General features: G+C 42.1%; 1 protein-coding gene across 1 annotated transcript; it reads right to left on the bottom strand.

Annotated features, from left to right (window-relative positions):
- Positions 1–279: 279 nt before the first annotated feature.
- On the bottom strand, positions 280–12,224 carry LOC311244372 (YTH domain-containing family protein 1-like). Its single transcript, XM_084333837.1, has 4 exons — positions 12,141–12,224; positions 5,168–6,841; positions 1,642–1,689; positions 280–1,423 (listed from the first exon to the last, which is right to left on the bottom strand). The coding sequence occupies exons 2-4, from the start codon at positions 6,821–6,823 to the stop codon at positions 1,397–1,399; spliced, it is 1,731 nt and encodes a 576-aa protein (XP_084189963.1). The 5' UTR covers positions 6,824–6,841; positions 12,141–12,224; the 3' UTR covers positions 280–1,396.
- Positions 12,225–25,596: the final 13,372 nt, after the last annotated feature.

The following is a 25,596-nucleotide window of genomic DNA, read 5'->3' as shown; positions in this document are numbered from 1 at the left end:
ATTCATTGTTTTTTTCTTTTTCTCTTCTTACTCTTGATAGTAAATCAGTTACATTAATTTTTAGGTTATACATTTTTAGGCTTTCTCCATGACTATAGGAATCCTACGTTAAAGCTTAGCATTACGAAGGACATGATAGACTTAGCAAAACCGAATTTGAAAAAAAAAACAAAAAAACCAAAAGGATTAAGACAGAATGATGGTGAATGGACAGATAACCAATGTGACCCCCCCCCCCCTCCGCTCCCCTTTCCAAAAAAAAAAAAAAAAAGAAGCAACAAGCAATTCATTCAAATGCATCAATTACATCATTACATGAATCCAATTATAAAATAATTAATTTAAAATGGTGGATGCAAAAAAATTCTCTCAGACTGGATTGCGTACACAAACAGAATCTCCTGACGAAACATACAAAACCCCTTTGAGGACAAACGACAATCTATATGAAAAGAAACCCAACGCAGAGGGGTGGCTGAGGGATGTCAATAGTACAATTTTTAAGATGTTCTTTTAGAGTTGGTGAGGAGCTCCGGGTCGTGGAGGAGCTCCGGGTCGTGGAGGAGCCATTCCATTGCATTTCCTTCCTTTGTGTTTTGTTTTTTTTGCTAATTCCTCCACTGAAAAGTCTCGAGTCCTGTGTGACATCACACTATCCCTGATTTCTCCAGCACTGTCACTGTTATAGAGCGGTTCTCTTGAGAAGTCATCGATAAAACTAGAACACAAAACATTTAAGGCTCCAGAAAAGCAGGTTTCTGAAATGATAATTGTCAGTAGTAAGCCAAAAAATATAGATTTTTTCCCCATTGATCTGAATGAAAAATAGATAAACCATTGAAGTTTTATTACTCGCACAGTTCCAAGTCCCACGTTGCTTATTTCTTTTCAGTTTTTTTTTTGGATCCTCCAACCCTGTTGGCACAGTTAAAACCTCTGAAGCATGGCAATGTCGCCCCCCAGTGGACAAAAAAGGGGCAGGACACATCAGTTCCTGATTGTACTGGAATATAAAGTGGCAGATTGTGTTCCCCTCCTTGGTGCAGTCAGACCCTGATTCAAATGGAAAGAGGAGGAGCGGGCGGGCGGGGGCAGGAGAGACAAACCCAGTCTGACAAGAGAAGAGTACGAGATGGAGAGAACGGAGGAAAAGAAAAAGAAAAAGTCTTAACTAAACAGTGTGGTGGTGGCTAGGTAATACATTAAATCAGCTCGTTATCCCTGCACAAGAGGTGGTGGTACATGGGGCAGATAGCAGAGTCTCCACGATGCCAGAGATTCACCAGGATGATTAAATAGGGGGGGAAAAGGGCATGGTTGGATTTTCATTATTTTTTCTGTCTCTTTAAATCAAAAGTCCTCGTGTAACTGTTGATCAAGCCGAGGATAATGTCTTCTATTGTTTACTCCTGTTCTGGCGCTCCTGTGGGGAGGGAGAGAGAGGACAGAGAGGACATCATGAGACACCAGAGACATCACGGTAAGAGGACAGCGTCGCATGTGATCTTCCTGCGTTGGTCTAAACAAAACAAAAGGAACATCTTGTGCTCACAGATGGCAAGTGATCAACAGCGATCATCTCTCAACCGTCATGGTCAATATTACTTAACGTTAAGAGTGGAGAGAGAGAAGGTGATTTACCTGATCCAACCGAGAGCCCCTCTGGATGGGCGGCGCAGGCTCAAAGGTCTGTTCACAGGAGTAGATGTGAGAGAAAAGGAAGGGGGAGAGAGAGAGAGAGAGAGAGACACAAGAGAGAGACAATACAATAAGTTAACAAAGTCACACAATCATTTCTAATAATAGGACAAAATATCACACGTATCAGAAAACATTGAGAATTTTAAATCATTTCACTGTTGATGACAATTAATCTAGTTAGCCAATGTAATCATCTAACCAAATAGACTAAAATAAAAATAAAGAAATTGCCATAGTTCTTTTATTGTGTCTGCCAGGGATGCCCAAAGTAGGGTTCCAGAGAACACAGATTTGGTCTATTTTAATACAATTTATTTTTATTTGTGATTTTATTATTTTAAATAAATGGATTATTACCTGAAACAAAGATGGTGAGATAACACCTAACACATTATCACTTAGATTTGTAAAATTATCAATTTAAAATCTTCGATTCTTTGGCCCAAATAAATACTCTCCCCCCCATGTCATCTTCTAGTCCCTGGTGTAACAGACCATAAACATACAACCTCTGTACTTACCGATGTTCACTTAAGTTAAAATATATACAAAATGTGAAATGCAAATTAATTATATCAATAGGCCACAGAAATGTGCTTTACTCAGACAACTGGATGTAGGTTAAAATTCAGGTTAACAAATTAGTATTTCTATTGTCAACTTAGGGCTGGGCGATAAAACGATAACGATAACTATCGCGATAAATTATTTCCTCGAAATAAACATGAAACGTGGTCGCAAAGTTTCGATATATCGATTTTCCAAGCTTGGATATCAGCACACGCACTAACAACCAATCAGTGAAGGAGATGGCCGACAGTGAAGGAGACCCGCGGTGCACCTCTGGGTAGAGAGGTAGGACTCTAGTAGTAAACAAGGCTGGCTAGGATAACTAGCTTGCACGGCACTATTTTATATATTTACGTGCCGAGTATGTGTGTGGCGTGAATTCTGAGGCCACGTTTATAGTAGTGTGGGGTATACAGTGGACGTCATTTCAATATATTGTGGCGGAAGAGAGTATTTTAGTGTCATATTTATTACATTGTCATGAAATACTCCGCTTGTCGGCTAACTGCTAACGTGCGCGGACTGATGACGACATCAACTCGACTCGAGACATTCGCAGCAGCATAAGAAGTTAATTAAACTTGACAGACATTATATCGACGATAATTATCGATATCGAATTATATGAAAATAATTTTATAATTTTATCGCGATAACGTTTTTGGTCATATATCGCCCAGCCCTATGTCAACTAGCGCATCATGCAGCGCTTAACCCACTAGTCATTGACCATATTCTAGGGCTGGGCGATAAAACAATAACGATAACTATCGCGATAAATTATTTCCTCGAAATAAACATGAAACGTGGTCGCAAAGTTTCGATATATCGATTTTCCAAGCTTGGATATCAGCACACGCACTAACAACCAATCAGTGAAGGAGATGGCGACAGCGAAGGAGACCCGCGGTGCACCTCTGGGTAGTAAACCAGGCTGGCTAGGATCATTAGCTTGCACGCCGCTATTTTATAGTTTACGTGCGGAGTGGGTGTGTGGCGTGAATTCTGAGGCCATGGTTAGAGTAGTGTGGGGTATGCGGTGGACGTCGTTGCAATGTATTGGGGTGGAACGGAGTATTTTAGGGTGATGTTTCGGAAACAAGGCTGGCTAGGATCATTAGCTTGTACGCCGCTATTTTATAGTTTACGTGCGGAGTGGGTGTGTGGCGTGAATTCTGAGGTAACGGTTAGACTAGTGTGGGGTATGCGGTGGACGTCGTTGCAATGTATTGGGGCGGAACGGAGTATTTTAGGGTGATAGTTAGTACATTGTCGTGGGATACACCGCTTGCTCTGGCTGTTAGTTCCATTCTTATAATGCATATGATCCAGTGGCGGTAGGTTGCCCCCTGGTGGAATATAATAATCTATGCACTGGTGCGTAGAAGAACGTGCGCGGACTGATGACGACATCAACTTGAGACATTCGCAGCAGCAAAACAAGTGAGTCTATTAACACTTTGAGCGCCACGCCGGGTTTTCCTTTTTACCCGCTGAATGCCACCATCGGCGCCAATGTTAACGTTAATATCGCCTAATCTATGTTTTAAATTATGGCTATGTGTCTAATCTGCCCATCGCATTATCAAAGACTATTTTCCAGTCAGTGCTGTCAAGGCAGATTGTTTTTTTATCGCGTCATTTCCGTTTCAGAGCATTTAGAAAAGCACCCGTTTTCAGATAAAAAACAGCCCATTCTGGAGCATTCTATGAAAATCGTCCTTTACTGGAATATTCCACAACGTTGATATTCGTCGGTCTTTTTATGAATCGTTTTCAAATAAACGCTAGATGATCAATATTATACGTGCACGCAAGCACATTCGGGCCACGCACGGATAATCGCCCCGTTGATTTCCTCTCGGACTTTTACAGTGAAACCGAAAGAGTCCAATTCACAAAACAGCCTATAACTTCATCAAAATTAGTCTGATTATCCTAACACTGATAACATAGAGTCCGTACCTGACATCAGATGGTATCCAACTGGTATATTCCAATTCCTGATCACCATTCGAAAAAATCGATAAGTGTATGGATCCAACGCGATACAGTAGAACTCCATGATCCGCGGGGCTCAGAGGATCCAGAATGAACTCTGATAATCCCGGCTGGATCAGTGGACTGGAAAATGTGGAGTACCAGATTTTTTCCCCCATCCATTTTCATTGAGTCCATTCCAAAATCCCTTATGTCATCTGAAAGACGATAGGGGGCGCTTTTTTCCACATATAATCTCCGGCGGAGCTCGTGTATACTCGGGTAGGCTCGCGTGATGCAATAATTTCAGATAAAAAAAAAAAAAAAAATCCGAGAAATCTCGTGAGTGGCTTTCAACCACCTATAAAAAAACGCGAGATATCTCGTGAGTGGCACGGAAAGTGTTAATAGCCCGTCCATCGGCGCCGGGCATAAGAAGTTAATTAAACTCGACAGAAATTATATCGACGACAATTATCGATATCGAGTGATATGAAAATAACTTTATCGCGATAACGTTTTTGGCCATATCGCCCAGCCCTACCATATTCACACATAATTCAAATATTCCTACCTGGGAACAGGGTGGAAAGATTCCAACCCGAGCATTACATAATGAATATGGTCAATTCCCATTCCTAGTCCCAATGCACCTCCGTTTTCCTGTTCTGTCAAATCAGTCAAGTTGTCTGGTAATCGCAAGGTTCCCGGTTCGATACCCACGCCTCCCGGGCAGCGTGTCGAAGTGTCCTTGAGCAAGACACTTAACCCCTAACTGCTCCTGATGAGCAGGTTGGCACCTTGCATGGTTGCCTCCACCGTTGGTGTGTGAATGTGTGAGTAACAAATTGTAAAGCGCTTTGGATAAAAGCTGTTATATAATATAAATGGACCACTTAACCATTACTGTACCCACCTTTCGCACCTCCTCCTCCTCCTCCTGCCTCTTCTCGTAGTGAGTGAAGTCGTCGAAGATGGAGGTGGTGTGTTTGTAGGTGGCGATAATCTTGAGCACCTGCTTGGCCTTCTCCAGCGGGACCTCCTGGGTGTCGCGCGAGTTGGTGACCGGCTTGTTGTCGTTGTTCTCAAGGCGGATGTGCCTCAGCTGGCTGTTGGGCACGTCCTTGACAAACAGCCAGTCCACGTCGAACTTGCCCTTCCACTTGTCCTGCGCCCAAACGCCGGCGCTGGTGCCATAGTCCACGGGCGAGCGCATCTCCGCTACGCCGCAGAAGTGGCCGCTGCCGTTGACGCTGAACAGCAGGTAGACGGGGCCCTTGGCGCCCATGCCCCGGAAGGCCGAGTCCAGCCTTTTGTTGCCGTGCTCCGTGCTGCACCAGATGGAGTACTTGATGGAGCGATGGATGTCGTCCTCGGAGTAGCTCTTGATGATGAACACGCGGCCGTTCTTCAGGCTCCACTCAAACTCCTTGGGGTTGTAGCTGTGGGCGGCACGCAGCTTCTCCAGCACCGGGTGAGACTCCAGCCCCCCCGGGCCCACGCCCACAGATCCCGGGGGGCCGCCGTTCCCACCGCCGCCGACCAGGCCCATCATGCCACCACCGCTCTCGAGGCCCGGCCCGCCCTGCCCGTAGCCGAGGTTGCGGTTGCGTGGGGCGACCCAGCGGGTCTGGGGAGGCGGGGGCTGGGCGTGGTTCTGGTAGGGCTGCGGGGGTGGCTGGTGATGCTGGTGATGGGGAGGCTGGTGCTGTAAGGCCATTGGCTGCATCTGGGGCTGCATCTGGGGCTGCACCAGGGACTGGGGAGGGGGCTGCTGCATGGGGGCCTGCTGCATGGGGGGCTGGGGCTGCATGGCGTGGCCGTGGGGCATGCCGAGGTGCTGCTGCATGGGGGCCGTGGCCACCTTAGTCACAGGCCCCTTGTTGTCCCAGGTGCCGATGTCCATGTTGTGTTTGATGGGCGGTGGAGGCAGAGCTGCCCCGGGGATGATGCCTGGCTTCACCTTGGCCTTCAGCTGCTGGGGCTTGGCTGGCTTGCTGGCGATGGCCGCCCAGGAGGTGGGCTTGGGCGGGGGCATGCCTATGGGCGTGGCCCCATTCCCCGCGGCCGCCGCCACTGCCGGGCCACCGATCACGGAGCCCACGGCCTTGACCCCCGACCCCTGGCCGGTGACGTCCCCTCCCATCTTCAGGCCGATCATACCCTGGTCCAGGCTGTTCATGCCAGGGGCCTTGTTGAGGGTGTCACTGTGGAAGCCAGTCTGCCCGTCAGGCACCAGGGTTCCCCCCAGAGAGCTGGGAGGGTAGCTGTAGCTGCCCCCATAGGCTGAGCTCTGAGTCTGCTGGCCCTGGGAGCCACTGGTGCCCCAGGCAGAGAAGGCCGGGTTCTCTGGGAAAAAGTTAAACCTGTGGGGGTAGATGCTGCTGCCAAGCCCCCCTGGCTGGCCGAAGACCGTGTCCGGCATGAAGTGGTGGTCTCCATTACTCAAGGGTCCATAGGGGGTGAGGTAAGGGATGGGGGGGTCTCCGCCAGTGGACCAGGGGGCCTCGCTGAGGGGGTAAGGAAATCCAATGGAGGGGGCATAGTAGCTGGACAGGTAGGGGTCGGTCATGGACTGGTAGCTGTTACTCTGGAACCATGGGAGACAGAAAAGTCACAACAATAACAAGTCACTAACTGTTTGAGAACATCAACACAGTCGGCTCTTAGTGAGGGATCAGAGTAATTTAATACTGATCTGCCTATATCGCCTCACAATCCCATATTTTGTATCTTCCTAGATAATAATACAGAAGTGGACACTTAAGTCTATATAAGATTTAGGCTTAATGTGGTCACTGCAGGTACTCTCTCTATCCATCTATCGTCCAGCCAGGTCATTTGCTGAACTGCATTACATTCTCTTTGTATTAACGAGGCTCTGCTTGAGTTATAGCCCATGTGGTCACATTGTTTCATTCATTCATTTATTAAAAGAAATTCTTTTTTGGATTGGGCTTAATATAGCCGATTCAGATTAGGGCTGAACGATTCAGAAAATTATTATGATTGTGACATGATTCACGATATCAGAGGGATATGATTTCTGCCTCATTATTAAAATGATTGATCATGGTGTGATTTTTTGCAGGGATCTGTACCAAACAAAGTACAGATTTTTAAAAAGTATTGTAGGCCAGGACACCTATGTAACGCAGTACTTAATTTAGAAGGTATTTCAACACACATTTCACCTTTTACAAATATTACACCTCCTGTGTTCTGGATATTCCACTACTAGACCATATTGCGATTCTGATATTGATTAGGGATGCAGTATGCACCGATCCGATATTGATATCGGCCCCGATATGACTAAAATAGCTGGACCGGGTATATCAAATAATTATATAAAAGAAAAATCTGAATAAATGTTTATAAAAATGTAATAATAAATTAAATAATAAATAATAATATATATAAATTTATATTATGTGTTAATTTGTTACATTTTGTTTCACTAAGTTAGGAAAGTAATGTTTTAAGTCAAGCCTGATGTTGCCTTGCACAAAAGAATGATCCCAGTCTCTTCCACACAGTGAGGCATACAGTTTATTAATTGAACAATGGGTATCGGATCGGTACTCGACTCGGTATCGGCCGATACCCAAAGCCCAGGTATCGGGGCTGAAAAAATCGGATCTGTGCATCCCTAATTTTGATCACCCTCAATACCAACCAAGGTATCTTGTAGAAATTGGATGCACCCTACTGTTTGCATTTGTTGCACCAGCGCAAGTCAATGGGTTTGAACATTTCTCAAAATCAAAAAAACACCAAGCAACAAAACTGTTCTTAAAGGGACAGTTCAGATTATTTTAAATAAAGCAGCCATGAAATACTTGCCAGTAGTGTAAACGATACATATAGCCATTGGCTTACCAAGTCCTGTGGTCGGAGTTCTGGCTGTGTTCCGGGTAGGGGTGTGACCTCTAACAATGTTAACAGAGGCACTAAGCGTTTAGGAACATCTCTAAATGATTACGCACAACCAAAGGTCGCTTTTATTAAGTAATATCCCACCAGAAGTCTTGTTCATATGGATTCAGGCAGAGGGCAAACCGGATATAATTTTAGTGGATGAGAGCAGGATGGTAAGATTAGGTGATGCCGGCAGATAATACCAGGCAGGAACAGTCAAATATTTTAACTTTCTGCCGAATTTATAGCCGGATGTTACGCGACTACAATGTACATGAAGAAAACATTTGGACAATCAGAAGATAATAACTTTGGTGGAACAACACCTAGATTTATTATAATGTGATCAGAGTTTGAAATCTTACTGAGATTTTGCTAAAAGGCTAACATAAGGCAGCAGACTAACGGAGCTGGGCAGCATTACTCTTGTTCTTTTGTAGCATAACATTAGTTTGAGAAATCTGTGGGTTCCCTTGCTAATTGTACCAACAAAATGTGGTTCCACACTTGGCCCTTCAGAACGGAGCTACAAGGGGAAGGGGTTGGAATCTTTACCTAGGAAACGGGACACGCCCCCTCGTTAGTCGTTACGTCATCAGTAGTAAAATAATGTAAAGGCCCTACATATCTGTAGTGATACAATTATGTTAACCCTTTCACTGCCACACGACAGAAGGTTAACCCTTTACTATCACACAACCGACGGTCGCCGTCGTGGTGCAGTGAAAGGGTTAACCCTCTGTGTATTGTCGCAGTGAAAGGGTTAACCGTTTTGGTAGTGCGGCGGTGAAAGGGTTAATTGTGTGCCTACAATATATATTCTATCTTTTTCTTTTTTTAACTGACATTTTTGGAACGCTGTGCATCTGGAGAGAAAGAGACACAATTCTGTGTTTTCCTCAATATCTTTGAGACACCTGCGAGTTACGAAACACCACTGGTTCTCCGTAACCGGACAGGTCTCTCCTACATTACTGCCATTATACGACCCGGCCGGACAGGTCTCTCCTACATTACTGCCATTATACGACCCAGCCGGACAGGTCTCTCCTACATTACTGCCATTATACGACCCGGCCGGACAGGTCTCTCCTACATTACTGCCATTATACGACCCTGCTGGACAGGTCTCTCCTACATTACTGCCATTATACGACCCGGCCGGACAGGTCTCTCCTACATTACTGCCATTATACGACCCTGCTGGACAGGTCTCTCCTACATTACTGCCATTATACGACCCTGCTGGACAGGTCTCTCCTACATTACTGCCATTATACGACCCGGCCTCTGAAAAAATAAACCTGGAAGGAGGAACGTTACTGCGCGGTTCGTCCAGTTGAGTAATAAAAAAATCGATCACGTCACATTTAACCCAAAGCCTATTTAACGGCACAGGTTTCTGCTTAAATGCCAGTAAGTTGTTTGGGCTCAAACGACTAGGGATGACCTTCAAATCTTTTTTTGGAATTCGAAGCTTCGGGGCCGAGATTCGATTTTAATTCGAAGCTTCGAGATACATTTTATTTTTAAAGAATTTTATTTTTTTATGTTGTGGGACTTGCACAGCACTTTGTTCAACTTTGTCAGTGCTGTAAAGTTTAAACCTTTTTAAATCATAGACATTTATAAAAGTAGCACAAAGAACACAAATCTGTCAGTGCAGAGTCCGACCTCATCTTAAATTAAAAAAAAGTTGATTTAGCAAAATTTCGAAGTTGAAACGACCAAAATAATTCTCATGACATCGGCAAAGGCAATCACTCTGAAGGTCGTCAATCACCGAAGGCAATGTCCCTCGGCAACAACCCTAGTTGGCGGTGACAATTTTCAAAGTGGTGCCAAAGACACCATCCATACCTAAACATATTTTTTCTCTCCTCAAGAGAAGGAAGAGGAAGAGGGAGAGAGAGACCTGCTGTAGGCAGCGAATGTAAGATTACAGAGACTTCTGGTTGGGCTCAGACATTTATTTATATAATCATCAATAAGGAGTCTTTGGACTCTTCTCATAAACTGCCTCAATACATTAACGTTATTGCAGTCTGGTTCCTGGTAGCCAGCTGAGGCCAGCTTGTGCAATACTGGATCAATAGAGACGATTTTGATTTCCATCAGTCAGTTAAGACTCCTTGGCGTTTAAAACTTGTACACAGGTAGCACATGGCGACCATTAGGGCTGCAACTAATGACTATTTTGGTAGTCGACTAATCTGTCGATTATTTCTTCGATTAGTCGACTAATCGAAAAACAATTATATACATTATTTTTTTTTTTTTTTTGCACTACCTATCTTTGTGAAAGTGGCTTCTCAGCTCTGGTCCAGCTGAAGACAGAGCAGAGGAACAGATTGGACATTGAGCATGACCTCAGAGTTGCTTTGAGACTCTTGTCAGGACCAAACAACATCCCCAGTTATCCCATTAGTTCCCCCAAACTTACTGTCGGTCTGTTATGTTAAGCTAAGAAGTCTTCAGCTGGCTGGACCAGAGCTGAGAAGCCACTTTCACAAAGATAGGTAGTGCCCAAAAAAAATAAAAAAAATAATAAATATATATATTTTTTAATGACTAATCGACGCAACAATTCCTCGTCGACGATTTTTTATAATCGACATCGTCGATTATGTCGACTAATCGTTGCAGCCCTAGCGACCATAAACAAATATATTTTAAACCACATCACAACAAACAAAAGTTTTAACTAGGGATGTCCGATATTATCGGCCTACCGATATTATCGGCCGATAACGGCATTAAAATGTGATATCGGAAAATATCGGTATCGGTTTTCAAATTTTTTGTTTTGTTTTTGTTTGTACATTTCTATAACCTTTATTTACCCAGGCAAGCAAGTAAGAACAAATTCTGATTTTATTTATTGTCAAAAGTATGCATAATGTTGTGTTAATTCCACAACAAGAAATATGTAATGTTAATTACCTGAAATTATTCCGTTTTGGGGGGGGGGGGGGGGGGGGGGGGGACCCTGCATATATCGGTATCGGTTGATATCGGTATCGGAAATTAAGAGTTGGACAATATCGGTATATCGGTATCGGTAAAAAAGCCAATATCGAGCATCCCTAGTTTTAACAGAATACAATAGTCATTATGTATTTTCGACTCTAGATTCTTCTCTCAGACCAGAAGCGCATGAACCAAGTGCATAGTGATACACTGCCGTTATAAGATATCACATCAGTCTTGAAGCACCGGAAATACCTCAATACCTATCCGACCTTCTCCACACCTACACCCCTTCCTGGAATCTCCGCTCCTCTGACACAGGCTTACTCACCATACCACAAGCCAGGTTGTGGGACAGGGCTTTTAGTGTCGCTGCCCCCACCCTTTGGAACCCATGGACATCCGAAATGCGAACTCTCTCGCCCACTTTAAAAACCTGCTGAAAACCCACCTCTTCACCCAGGCATATGGTCTCTGATGCAATAGCATCCTATTCATTCCGTTTGTTCAATTTTGTTTTGTTCCGTTTGCGCTGTTCTGTTTCTCAGTTTAGGCCACCATTATCCTCTCCCCCATCCCCCTTTTATTGTAAAGTGCCTTGTATGTGAAAGGCGCTATATAAATCCAAGCCATTATTATAATAAATAAATTACTGTTGTATTCTGTTGTGGATGGTTAAAACATTTGTTTACATGTTGTAGTGTGGCTTAAAATACACAGCCACCAAAACCAACCATGGGACTCTCAGTCTCAGCTAATGGCTATGAACCGTTTACTCTACTAGCAAGTGTATGATACTATGCTATGTAAACCATCCCTTTAAACAAAGCATTGAATGATCACTACATATATATAGCACATGTTCCCTCTCACTAAACATGAATTGCCTCTTCACTTCATCAAGCCTCAATGTACATCTGTTTATTACTTGCAAAGAATATAGCCCCCTAAAGAGCAGAAATATCATCTCCTTTGGAAAATAGTTTTAAGAGCTTTACCTGAGTTGATTGACCAGTAAGGTACGGCTCAAAGTCATTGTCATGGACAGTCTCCTTCTGATGCAGCGAACCATTTTGCACTGGGAAAGAAATAAAAGAAAACCCACACACACACATTCAATACAATAGGCAAATATGGATGTATGAATGGATATAAAGTGCATTACTATTTAGGTAGAAAACTAACGTTTGTTGGTTAGCCTACATTGTGCCTCCTCTAATATCATACACACAGGGTTTCTGTCAGCTGGTAAATACCGGCCAATGGCAGTCTAGAATTTCAATTGGTCAGAAAATATAAATCTTATATATATATTACATTGAAAGTGCGTTAGTGTGTGGCAGCCGTGGATTATTGAATCATGCCTAGTGGACTACTGCCATGCCCTGCGACCAGAGAGGACAAGTGTGTGACTGATAAGTACTTTTGATAAGATTATTTCCCCTAACTAACCATGTTTTCATGCATTTCTTTATGACAGCACAGTATTACATGTTATGGGTTATGGCTGTTACATTTGACATTTGGCTGTTAAATTAGAATCTTAGCAGCCATGTTGGCCAGCCAAAACAATAGCAGAAACCCAGATGTACCTGATGCACACACTAAATGAACTAGTCAGATCGCTGTGTTGTTCACACAACAAAACTGGCCTTTAAATCGGCTGTATTGAAGTCGTTGTGGTTTGGTACATGACTGATGGGCGACGGGGGGTCACTTTACAAGATCTTTCACCAGGAGGAATCCCAGACCAGTCTGTACATGGCAAAGTTTTAGCAGTTTCTCTTTTGCTGAGAGAATCAGCTGTCATTCTTTCCTTGTCTGGGTCTAATTTTTCCCCTGAGCCACACACACTGCCTGGTCTGTCGGTCTCTCTCTTTCTGTGTGTCAGCCTCTCTCTCTCTCTTTCTCTGTGTCAGCCTCTCTCTCTCTTTCTCTGTGTCGGCCTCTCTCTTTCTGTCGGCCTCTCTCTTTCTGTGTCAGCATCTCTCTTTCTGTGTCGGCCTCTCTCTTTCTCTGTGTCAGCCACTCTCTCTCTTTCTCTGTGTCGGCCTCTCTCTTTCTGTCGGCCTCTCTCTTTCTGTGTCGGCCTCTCTCTTTCTCTGTGTCAGCCACTCTCTCTCTTTCTCTGTGTCAGCCACTCTCTCTCTTTCTCTGTGTCGGCCTCTCTCTTTCTGTCAGTCTCTCTCTTTCTGTGTCGGCCTCTCTCTTTCTCTGTGTCAGCCTCTCTCTCTGTGTTGGCCTCTCTTTCTCTGTGTCAGTCTCTCTCTTTCTCTGCGTCAGCCTCTCTCTCTGTGTTGGCCTCTCTTTCTCTGTCGGCCTCTCTCTCTGCATCAGTCTTTCTCTGTGTCAGTCTCTCTCTTTCTCTGTGTCGGCCTCTCTCTTTCTTTCTCTGTGTCGGCCTCTCTCTTTCTGTCGGTCTCTCTCTTTCTGTGTCGGCCTCTCTTTCTCTGTGTCAGTCAATTAAATTCAATTCAAATAGGCTTTATTGGCATGAAATATTAACACTTTGGCTGCCAGGAAACGTGTTTAGACGTCATTGCCGGCCATGCTCAAGTTGCCGGAGGACGCTTTACAGCGTCCTTATATCAATATTTCAAAAATCTGCGATCGGATTCATATGTCCCCTCCGCTGGCCTGAGATCCACCAGGAGGACCCACTGAGCTCTCTGGCGGTTCAGGAGCGCCATCTGGTGGCCGATCGGCGCAATCGCTTAAACAGGAAGTGGCATAGAGGTTGTGCTGGACGTCCGTATTACTTCCGGGCACTCGCTATAGGTCCCGGCATTCTAGCTCGTCACAATACACAGTGATCGATTGCCAATAACTCGATAAACAACATGATTTGGACGTATATACCATTATACAAGCTGGAGATGGACCGGGTAAATCTACATCCCATAATGATAAGATTTCTACTCTACGATGATCGCCCAACGGCGCGCGGAGACTGGGGTGAGTTTTAGCGTGTAACGTTACCGTCTTCGATACTAACTGCTATTATCAACATTTGACCCACATTAGATGATTGGTATAACGCTGCCCACGGAATTATAAACGCCCCCTAGCCCATCCGGTCAACATCAGATGACGTGTAGTAACTTCTAGAAGTACGTCTAGTTGGAATTTTTTATATCGCGCTGATTGCCATAAAACTGTATTGCATCATCAATATAATGCATTTGGGGCTATAGATCACGTTCTGGAGAAAGCTGCAGAAAGAGATGAAAACATACTTATACATTAGACCATACTTTACTATGAATATGTGAATGAAAAAGTTTAACGTTGCTACACAATGAACAATACATATAGGACTTTGAATGGGCCCTAATAATGGCAATGTAGCAATAGAATTTAAAAAGTTATAGCCATGCAAAGAAGGGGTACTTCTCCATAGACAAATAGAGCCGGCAACCTATGGTATATCATGAATTTAACCCAAGACAACCAAAGTGTTAACATACTTATTGCCAAAGCAAGTTCAACATAGAAACAATAACATATATTAAGCAATAAAATATCATAATATTAGTAATAACAGTAAAGACAATCAGTCAGTCTCTCTCTTTCTCTGTGTCGGCCTCTCTCTTTCTCTGTGTCAGTCTCTCTCTTTCTCTCTGTCTCTCTCTCTTTCGGCCTCTCTCTCTCTGTGTCAGTCTCTCTTTCTCTGCGTCAGCCTCTCTCTCTCTTTCTCTGTGTCAGTCTCTCTCTTTCTCTGTGTTGGCCTCTCTCTCTCTGTGTCGGCCTCTCTCTTTCTCTGTGTCGGCCTCTCTCTCTCTGTGTCAGTCTCTCTTTCTCTGCGTCGGTCTCTCTCTTTCTCTGTGTCAGTCTCTCTCTTTCTGTGTCAGCCTCTCTCTGTGTCAGTCTCTCTCTTTCTCTGCATCAGTCTCTCTCTCAGCATCAGTCTCTCTCTGTGTCAGTCTCTCTTTCTCTGCATCAGTCTCTCTCTTTCTCTGCATCAGTCTCTCTCTTTCTCTGCATCAGTCTCTCCCTCTCTGCATCAGTCTCTCTTTCTCTGCATCAGTCTCTCTCTCTGTGTCGGCCTCTCTCTCTCTCTGCATCAGTCTCTCTTTCTCTGGATCAGTCTCTCTTTCTCTGCATCAGTCTCTCTCTCTGTGTCGGACTCTCTCTCTGGATCAGTCTCTCTTTCTCTGCATCAGTCTCTCCCTCTCTGTGTCGGCCTCTCTCTCTCTGTGTCGGCCTCTCTCCCTCTCTGCATCAGTCTCTCTTTCTCTGCATCAGTCTCTCTCTCTCTGTGTCGGCCTCTCTTTCTCTGCATCAGTCTCTCTCTCTCTGTCTGTGTCGGCCTCTCTCTCTCTGCATCAGTCTCTCTTTCTCTGGATCAGTCTCTCTTTCTCTGCATCAGTCTCTCTCTCTGTGTCGGACTCTCTCTCTCTGGATCAGTCTCTCTTTCTCTGCATCAGTTAGGGCTGCCGCGGTATTGATGTTTTCCTTACCGCACAAATTTGAATGCATTTTATTTATAAATTTTTTAGTAGTCTACTCTTTATAGCATATAGCCTGCCTCTAGTCTAAATGTCTATCTTTAGAGGATGACTTTGCAGCATGAATATTGTTTGGGATTCGGCAAGCACGCATTCGTTATTGAAAGTGAAACACGGATTCGAAGTCTCCCCTCTGGTCGTGCACTGTTCACTCGGTGTCGCGGGCAGGGGTGGTAGCGCCCGGCGGTTACCCCCCGACCCTTTCTTCTTCTTATTATTATTATAAAGTTACTACTTATGATTAACAAAGGCATTCGTTTTGTGGCATTAACGTTATATAGTTACACGTAGGGATGCACCGAATGGGAAATTCTTGGCCGAAACAGATACCGAAAATAGGAAACAGTTGGCCGAAAACCGAAAATGATTCATAGAATAGATTTTTTTTTACCAATGTTGTTCAGCTACCTGATTATGGAAAAATATATGATTATGGCAAAACTTAACTTAAATAATAAATAATCATTATTATGGGTCTTTTTGTATCACAAACAGTACTGTATTTGCAAATCTGGTATGTCATAAATGTATAGATGTAGCAGTACTGTCTATCTGTATGTCATGTATGTCATATATGTCCTGATGAATTGAAAATGGGGGACCCTGATGTAAACAAGACGAAAGTCTTTCTCTGGTCTGCATCCCCTTAACAATTGTGTGTATTGAGCTGTACTGTACCCATTCTGCAATCTGTTAATAAAGTTATCAATCAATCAATCAAAGAGAGAGAGAGAGAGAGAGAGAGAGAGAGAGAGACAGAGAGAGAGACGGACATCTGTGCTCTACTGAGCACACCTTTCTAGTCCCCAGATGACTTTGGCACAGTAGACGCGCGACAGACAGCGTCAATGTGAGAAACACAATCCCTCCCCCTCTCGCTCTGAATAATATGCATATTAGATCACTCAGTGATTAACCGCAACAGGCATATAGTAAATAAGGATAAAGTATGTTAAAGACGTATTTATTGGACTCGTTGCGCGCAGAGTTTACATAGAAACAGCGCGACTCCCGAGGAGATGCATTGCTCCCGAGTCCCAAGAGGAGTATCACGCAGGACTGAAGGGCTCACAGCGCGCATGTAATGAATCCGCGTTTTGATGACATCATCACAACAACACGCGTTAGGTTACAGGTTGCTTCTGTTTCGGTGAAAAAACTCTTTCGGCTTTCCATTTTTGGCCATTTTCGGCCGAAAACTTTCGGTGGCCGAATTTTCGGTGCATCCCTAGTTACACGTTCAATAACATCAGCGTATTTACCGGACCATAGCAAGGCAAGCATTTTCTCAGAGCGTGCCGAGTTGTGCCCATTCTGCGGTCTGTTAATAAAGTTTTCAATCAGACAAGTGTATAGAACGAAGGGCTTTTATTATAACATTTGTTGCAGTAAAATCATTATGCCTCGTTTAGTACTCCTGAGGAGCGATGGTAGTCCACTCCGGCGGGGAGCTAACGTTATTAGCTTTGTTGTGAGCTCTGATCAATGGCTGACATTCAGAAAGTAAAAAACGAATAAGCGCTTGCCGATTGGTGGTAACAGCAGAGGCGGGTGCAAGCGGTGTGACGTAATTGGCAGAATCGACTGTCAATCAAAATTGTTACGTTGCATTGCTTTGGTTGAGAATATTATTATAAAAAAACAGTGGTGATGCGGTATTCAGCTAAACTCTGCGGTGGGCGTGATGTAACAGCGATACCGCGGTAATGCGGTAACCGCGGCAGCTCTAGCATCAGTCTCTCTCTGTGTCGGCCTCTCTCTGTGTCCTCGCTCTCTGTGTCGGCCTCTCTCTCTCTCTGCATCAGTCTATCTCTCTGCGTCAGCCTCTCTCTCTGTGTCAGCCTCTCTCTCTGTGTCAGCCTCTCTCTGTGCGTCAGCCTCTCTCTCTGTGTCAGCCTCTCTCTCTGTGTCAGCCTCTCTCTCTCTGCATCAGTCTCTCTCTCTGTGTGTCGGCCTCTCTCTCTCTGCATCAGTCTCTCTTTCTCTGCATCAGGCCTAAAAGAAAAAATGGTTTGGTTTTGGTTGCCGACCGACCCTGCCGATTCAGGTGCGACCCAATTTATTTTATGAGTTAAAAATATAAAAAAATAAAAAAAATTTTTTAATAAAGTTTCATAAAAATCTTAGTCAAACCTTTAGTATTATGGATATTAAACATGCTGGCAGAGTACATGCATCCATGTTGTTGTGAACATTTTAATTAAATAAAGAAATTCCCTATCCATAGTCACCGTGGGAAAAAATAATAAAATAAATTCCCTACCTACCCATGGCCTTAACTGACAACCAACAGGAACCAAACAATATTTTCTTTTATGCCTCAGTCTCTCTATCTCGGCCTCTCTTTCTGCATCAGTCTCTCTCTCTCTGCATCCGTCTCTTTTTCTGTCATTCTCTCTCTCCACTCATTATTCTTCCATATTCTCATTGTGGATATTCAGAATATGAAACTCGTCGCCAAATTCAGGTGATAAATACAGCTTTGAAGTTTGCAAAAGCATCTCCCAGATCTCCACCCTCACTAGGCCTGTCACGATAACACATTTTGCTGGGCGATTAATTGTCCCATAAATTATTGCGATAAGCGATATTATTGCGGTTTTGAGAGAATAATTTTTTTTGAGAAATGTATTTCCCAAAAGTTTGCAATTAACCTTTTAATTTTTTTTACTAATATAATAATAGCATAATAATGCAAGGAAACCGTTTCAAAGTGCATTAACCTTTATTTAACATTGGAAGACATTTTAAATATCCTAAATAAAGAAAATGCTCAGTTTGATTGTTTATTATAAAACAAACTGAAACTGGAAACAAGCCCTCTGTCTGGCTTTTTGTGTCATCCTTTTAACATGTACATGTATTATTAATGTACCTTGCGGTACCATGTACAAAATGTTAATAAAGTATGAGGAAAAAACTGTGGAAACGTAATAAATAAAAAAGGCAGTGAAACAATAATCAAATAAACACCAAAATATATACTATCTAGGGATGGGTACCTTTCACATTTGAACCGATACGGTACCGGTACCTGTGAATCGATACCGGTACCCAACGGTACCTTTTTTCTGTACTTTAGTCTCAAATTTTTATTTACCTACCTCAGTCGTGAAAAAAATATCAAAACTTCAAATAACTACAATTTCTACCGCTTTCGGCTTGCCATTGCTCCGACTGGTTTGTTGTTGAATCAAATCAAATCCTAGGTAAGCATATATTGTGCGTGTGAACGTTGACATGAAGAAAAAAGGTTAAAAAAAATTGTAAAAGGAAAAAAAGAAAAAAGGTTTTTTAGTATCTCACTTGAATCGATACTCTGTAGTACCGACGTGTTTCGGTTCGGTACCTTAAAAGTACAGAATTCGGTACCCATCCCTAATACTAAGATAAGATAAGATATTCCTTTATTGATCCCCTTGGGGAAATTCAGGCATCATAGCAGCATGGGGGGGGAGGGGGGGAGGGGTACAGGTAGTAAAACAACACAGTATACAGGTAGTAAGAGACAACACAGGCAGTGTAAACAATTTGATCAATATGGTCAATATAATTTACTATCTGACTAGCTGAGGAATATTCACATTATTCACAGTGTCACATGAGGTGCAGTATGCAAGAGGTAGTGTTATAGGGCTGGGCGATATGGCCTAAATATGATATCACGATATTTTCTGACCTTTCGGCGATACACGATACGCATCACAATGTTTTTCTTTTTTTCCCCAAACAATTCATTATGAGGCTTACCAAGACAGTATTTGAGTTTGCAAGCTAACATTAAAGACAAAATAAAATACCCATGCATTTAGCATTTTTATATTATATATTAGATTTAGATTATTGGATTATTAGATTATATATTGCATATATTTAGCAATGAGATATTATATAATTTAGATATGAAATATGATGAATTGAAAATGGGGGACCCTGATGTAAACAAGACGAAAGTCTTTCGCTGGTCTGCATCCCCTTAACAATTGTATGTATTGAGCTGTACTGTACCCATTCTGCAATATGTTAATAAAGTTTTAAATCAATCAATCAATAGGATTTTAGCATTTTTATGAAACTACTGTATATTTGTATGTCTCTAAATGTTTTGATGAATTGAAAATGGAGGACCCTTATGTAAAAAAGCCGAAAGTCTTTTTCTGGTCTTCATCCTCCAGTCAGTCCACTGTTGTTGTATTGAGCTGTACTGTATTGTACCCATTGTGCAATCGTTAATAACGTTCATTCATTCAATCATTCAGCCGGCAACGGAATAATTTTGATTGACAGTCGAGTCTGCCAATTACGTCACACCGCTTGTACCCGCCCTGCTGTTCTTAGCACCAATCGGCAAGCAGCACTATTCTTTTTTTACTTCCTGAATGCCCTCCTTGATTTTAACGAGAGCTCAGCTCAACGACAACAACAACAGCTCACCGCAGCCGACGAGTGATTACTAGCGCACCGCAGCATGACAACGAGGCATAATGATTTTACTGCAACAAATGTTATAATAAAAGCCTTTCCATACATCTGTCTGATTGAAAACTTTATTAACAGACCGCAGAATGGGCACGCACAACTCGGCACGGACTGAGATATGAACAGTAACGCTTGCTATCTATGTCGTCATCGGACGTTGCTATGTTTGGGTAAATACGCTGATGTGTAACTATATAACGTGTAACTATATAATGTTGATGCCACAAAACGAATGGCTTTGTTAATCATAAGTACTAACTTTGATGCAGTAGTGCGTGTGTGGGAGCGGCGTTGTTCAAAAGTTTGAACGGGGTGGACCAGATTGACGCGACACAATCCTCTTGGGCAAAACATCACGATATCCACGATACGTTAAAAAAGTGTATCGTTAATGAACTGTACCCGATATTTATATAATATCGTCATATCGCCCAGCCCTACCTAATACTATCTCTATTGGAATGGAGACTTCAGCACAGGATAAACTAGGGATGGGCAAAAATAATCCAGATCGATTGATCACATGATGTACTCGAGTACTCGTGGAGGAAAACGCTGTACAAAATAAACGTCTTTTCCGGTGTTTTAGACTTTTATTTTGAAACCCACCGACCGGGCCGGAGCGGAAGTATTGTTGTTATTATCCTAGCTGCCTAGCAGAACGTATGAGCGGCCAACTTGTCTCGTCCGGTTCTGTGTTTTTGAGCTAATGATAAAACAAATGTTGAGATTGTTGGTGAACAACTAACTTTAGGTTAGTTTTAACGTTAGCTACTAACGTTAGATGCAGCTACTACAGGCAATCAACGATAGGGATGGGTACCTTTCACATTTGAACCGATACCGGTACCGGTACCCAGGGTTCGAATTATCCCCTGAGAGCTATGGGGGCCCCCTGAATATTTTTTTTTACTATTTTTTTTCCTGGAATTGTGGCTGTTTTCTAAGTCATATTTAGAGGAATATCTCATTAGGATTAGTCTAATACTAAGTAATAATGACATCACACAACATTCTAATCATTAGACCAGGGGTGTCAAACTCATTTTCACAGAGGGCCACATCAGCATTATGGTTGCCCTCAAAGGGCCAAAGACCGTATTAATGTTAATGTAATGTAAAATAAATGTAGCTACTCATTTACATATTGTTAAACATGTTGTTTCTGTATTTATTACTTATTCAAGTTATACATATTGCATATGCATTTGCATAGATGTAAAAATATGTTAGCTTATGTTATTTTAACAAATAATTTTAGTTTATCAGAACCCCATATTACTCCATCAATCAATGATCAAACCATTCAAGTAAATAACAAAGAAGAATATCATCAAATACAAGCTATGACATTAAGTTTGTTCAAAACCTTTTTGTCACAGTCAAGAAGGGCAGAACTAACAACTGAGCTGCAAAGAACACGTGGGACAGATGTAGCAGATGTTACCAAAACAAATGGCTGCACACAACCTTGCAGAGGCCACTAATGGAAGATAGTTTAATTAACTTTAATTAACAGATTGCAGAATGGGTACAGTACAGTACAGCTCAATACACACAATTGTTAAGGGAATGCAGACCAGAGAAAGACTTTCGACTTGTTTACTTCAGGGTCCCCCATTTTCAATTCATCATAACATATATGACACACACGACATACAGATAGACAGTACAGATACATTTATGACATACCAGATTTGCAAATACAGTACTGTTTGTGATACAAAAAGAGTCCAGAAATGAGAGAAGAGAAGAAGTACCCAGAGACAGATCTACAGTATTGGTACAGTATATTATCCTGTAAAACAATAAAGTCGTGATGACAAAAGTTGGCTATAAGAGAATAGTCTACACACTAGATCAATATGTCTGCAGATGTGCTATACAAGCTCATAAGATAAGAGTGTAATACCTTATTAGGTAGCAGTCTATTCAAAGGTTAAAACAAGGTTTCCCCCAGTAGATTAGGCTTATATTAAGCTACTCTCCCAATCTAATTTATATTATCACAAGAAATAAGAATTCTAGATCCAAAATTGAGTCACTTGTTGTCTACAGCGGTGACTTCTCTTTCTTTCTGCCCTCCTCAGTTCCTCTCTACAGGGGTGTCAAACTCATTTTCACAGAGCAGCGGTGACTTCTCTTTCTTTCTACCCTCCTCAGTTCCTCTCTACAGGGGTGTCAAACTCATTTTCACAGAGGGCCACATCAGCATTATGGTTGCCCTCAAAGGGCCAAAGACCGTATTAATGTTAATGTAATGTAAAATAAATGTAGCTACTCATTTACATATTGTTAAACATGTTGTTTCTGTATTTATTACTTATTCAAGTTATACATATTGCATATGCATTTGCATAGATGTAGAAATATATGTTAGCTTATGTTATTTTAACAAATAATTTTAGTTTATCAGAACCCCATATTACTCCATCAATCAATGATCAAACCATTCAAGTAAATAACAAAGAAGAATATCATCAAATACAAGCTATGACATTAAGTTTGTTCAAAACCTTTTTGTCACAGTCAAGAAGGGCAGAACTAACAACTGAGCTGCAAAGAACACGTGGGACAGATGTAGCAGATGTTACAAAAACAAATGGCTGCACACAACCTTGCAGAGGCCACTAATGGAAGATAGTTTAATTAACTTTAATTAACAGATTGCAGAATGGGTACAGTACAGTACAGCTCAATACACACAATTGTTAAGGGAATGCAGACCAGAGAAGGACTTTCGACTTGTTTACTTCATCAAGGTCCCCCATTTTCAATTCGTAATGAAATTGCTATTATGTGTCTGCATGAACACACAACTGTAACTGTACTCAAAAATAACTAAATAAGGGTTGTCTCAGTTCACAACTATATTGGTCAAGTTTTGGGTGGGACTTGTTTGTGTCCCTACAGCTTCTTATTCAATTGAGCGAGATGCTCGGTTATGTCACACAGTCAGCTTGCATCTGACAGTTCAGACAATATTTCTTCAACCCTTTGTTACCTATTCCGCCTGGATCTTTTTTGTATTTTGGGCTGTAAAATTGTCAAAGAATGTCTGAGGAGTAAGTGCTTTTGGCTTTTTTCCTTTGTTACTTCATCAATACCTCAGATGTTCAACACACATGTATGTGTAAGAATGTGTAATAACTAAGGCTGTCAAAGCTTTATTAACGCATTAACCCACAATTATTTTAACGCCGCTATTTTTTTACCGGCGCTCTTGGGGGGCCACATCAAATGACGTGGCGGGCCGCATTTGGCCCGCGGGCCATGAGTTTGACACCTATGCATTAGACTATTGTGTGATGTCATTATTCAGGCTCATTCTTAACCATCAAAATTTTCATTTTCTTACTCACCTCTGATATATAATGCCATATTTACTTATTTGCATTTTGCATCTGAAAAAATAATTTAAATTTGAAAAATTAGACCAAATTTATGAACTTGAATTAACATTTATTTGTCTCTGCACTTATAAATCAAAAACTAACAAAATAATCTAATGGAAAATAAATAGTTGTATGGCACAACAGCAGCATTTATCAGGATACAGTAAGTAACATTATCATCTGATAATAAAATGAACATAAAATAAATACTTGTATAAATCAAAATAAATAATGTTATAAACAAATGTGCACAGGTAATCAAGAACTGTATGAAAAATAGTAGCAGCATCTTCTTAGAACAACAAGAAGAAAAGTAACTACTGCAGCATGTCACCGACATGCAGACTGGAAGAGCCGGGATTCAAACCACTGACCTCTTTTATCCAAAGCGAGTAGTGACGACTATATTCTCTTCCTCAACTTCTTGCTCTGAGAGCTAGTCACAGTCCCATTCATCCACTGCTCTGCCAAATGGGCTCCAAATGATTTATTTAACAATATCTTGGCGTTTTTACATGGAAGGCAGCCAATGCATCCCTCCTTGGCAAATAACCAGTCATATTTATTTTTCCAAAAGTTCCACTGACTCGGACCCCAGCATTGTGGTGGTTGAGTAGCAGCGCAGTCCAGGTCTAGTGGTGGAGACTTGGGTCTGGCAGTGGCAACCGGCACGGTAACAATAACAGGTGCACTGCGCACAGGAGCAGCAGAGCTAACACTAGTACTAGCACTAGCAGTGTCAACTTCAGTGACAGTAGCGCTGCTAGCTGCTACACTAACAGCGTCAGTCTTTGGCCTTTTTATAAAACCAAAGCTGTCCAGCTTTGTACAGCCTTGCGGCGGGTTGAGCCTTTTTTTTTTTCTTTCTTTTTGGCGGCATGTGGCGTACTGTTTAGTGTTTATGTTTTTAGTTGCAGGACACAGACCGGCAGCTTTCTGTTTACAGCAGCTGCTTGCTGCTTCTTCTTCACTAGGTTGCAGTAGCGTTAAACTTATGGGCGACGCATAGCGGCTTGGAGGTGAAATGCAGCCTATTCCACAACATTAATTACTCAGTTCTTTTAAAAACTGAAAAGAAAAATATGATCTATTAACAATTTATTTAGGTAACATAAATAATACTAATTCGTAAAAAAAAAAAAAAAAAATATTATATAAATTTTTTGAGAGACCCCCACAGGGGCTCTTGACTATGGGGGCTCAGACTATAGCTATGGGGGCTGAGCCCCCATTGGCCCCCTCATAATTCGAACACTGCCGGTACCTGTGAATCGATACCGGTACCCAACGGTACCTTTTTTCGGTACTTCATCGTTGATTAGAGATGGGTACCGAATTCGGTACGTTTGAGGTACCGAACCGAAACACGTCGGTACTACCGAGTATCGAATCAAGTGAGAAACCGAAAAAAAAATTAAAAAAAAATAAAAAAATTTTTATTTTTTTTACTTTTTATTTATTTTTTTACTTTTTTCTTTTCATGTCAACGTTCACACGCACAATATATGCTTACCTAGGATTTGACTTGATTCAACAACAAAGCAGTCGGAGCAATGACAAGCCGAAAACTGTCGAAATTTAATTTACCTACCTCAGTCGTTAAAAAAAATCCAAACTTCAAATAACTACAATTTCGACAGTTTTCGGCTTGTCATTGCTCCGACTGCTTTGTTGTTGAATCAAGTCAAATCCTAGGTAAGCATATATTGTGCGTGTGAACGTTGACATGAAAAGAAAAAAGTAAAAAAAATAAAAAAAAGGTATAATTTTTTTTTTTTTTCTTCGGTTTCTCACTTGATTCGATACTCGGTAGTACCGACGTGTTTCGGTTCGGTACCTCAAACGTACCGAATTCGGTACCCATCCCTAATCAACGATGAGGAGGAAGCGTCAAAGCCGTATAGAATAGCCCTGTGGTGCGTCCACACAACTCGAAACTACCTGTTATAATAAATTAATTCATGTTTAACTTGTCCCCGTGTCCAGTCCTTTGACTAGCCCCACCCGTTCATTGTAAACATAAAAAATACAATTATACAGACTTCCGGTTTGCGACGTTCTGGTGAGCAGCC

Source organism: Notolepis coatsorum (assembly GCF_963971535.1).
Source record: "Notolepis coatsorum genome assembly, chromosome: 17".
In the NCBI taxonomy this organism is placed as follows: domain Eukaryota; kingdom Metazoa; phylum Chordata; class Actinopteri; order Aulopiformes; family Paralepididae; genus Notolepis; species Notolepis coatsorum.
Note: the sequence above shows the minus strand (reverse complement) of the source record. Positions and strands in the feature narration are given on the sequence as shown.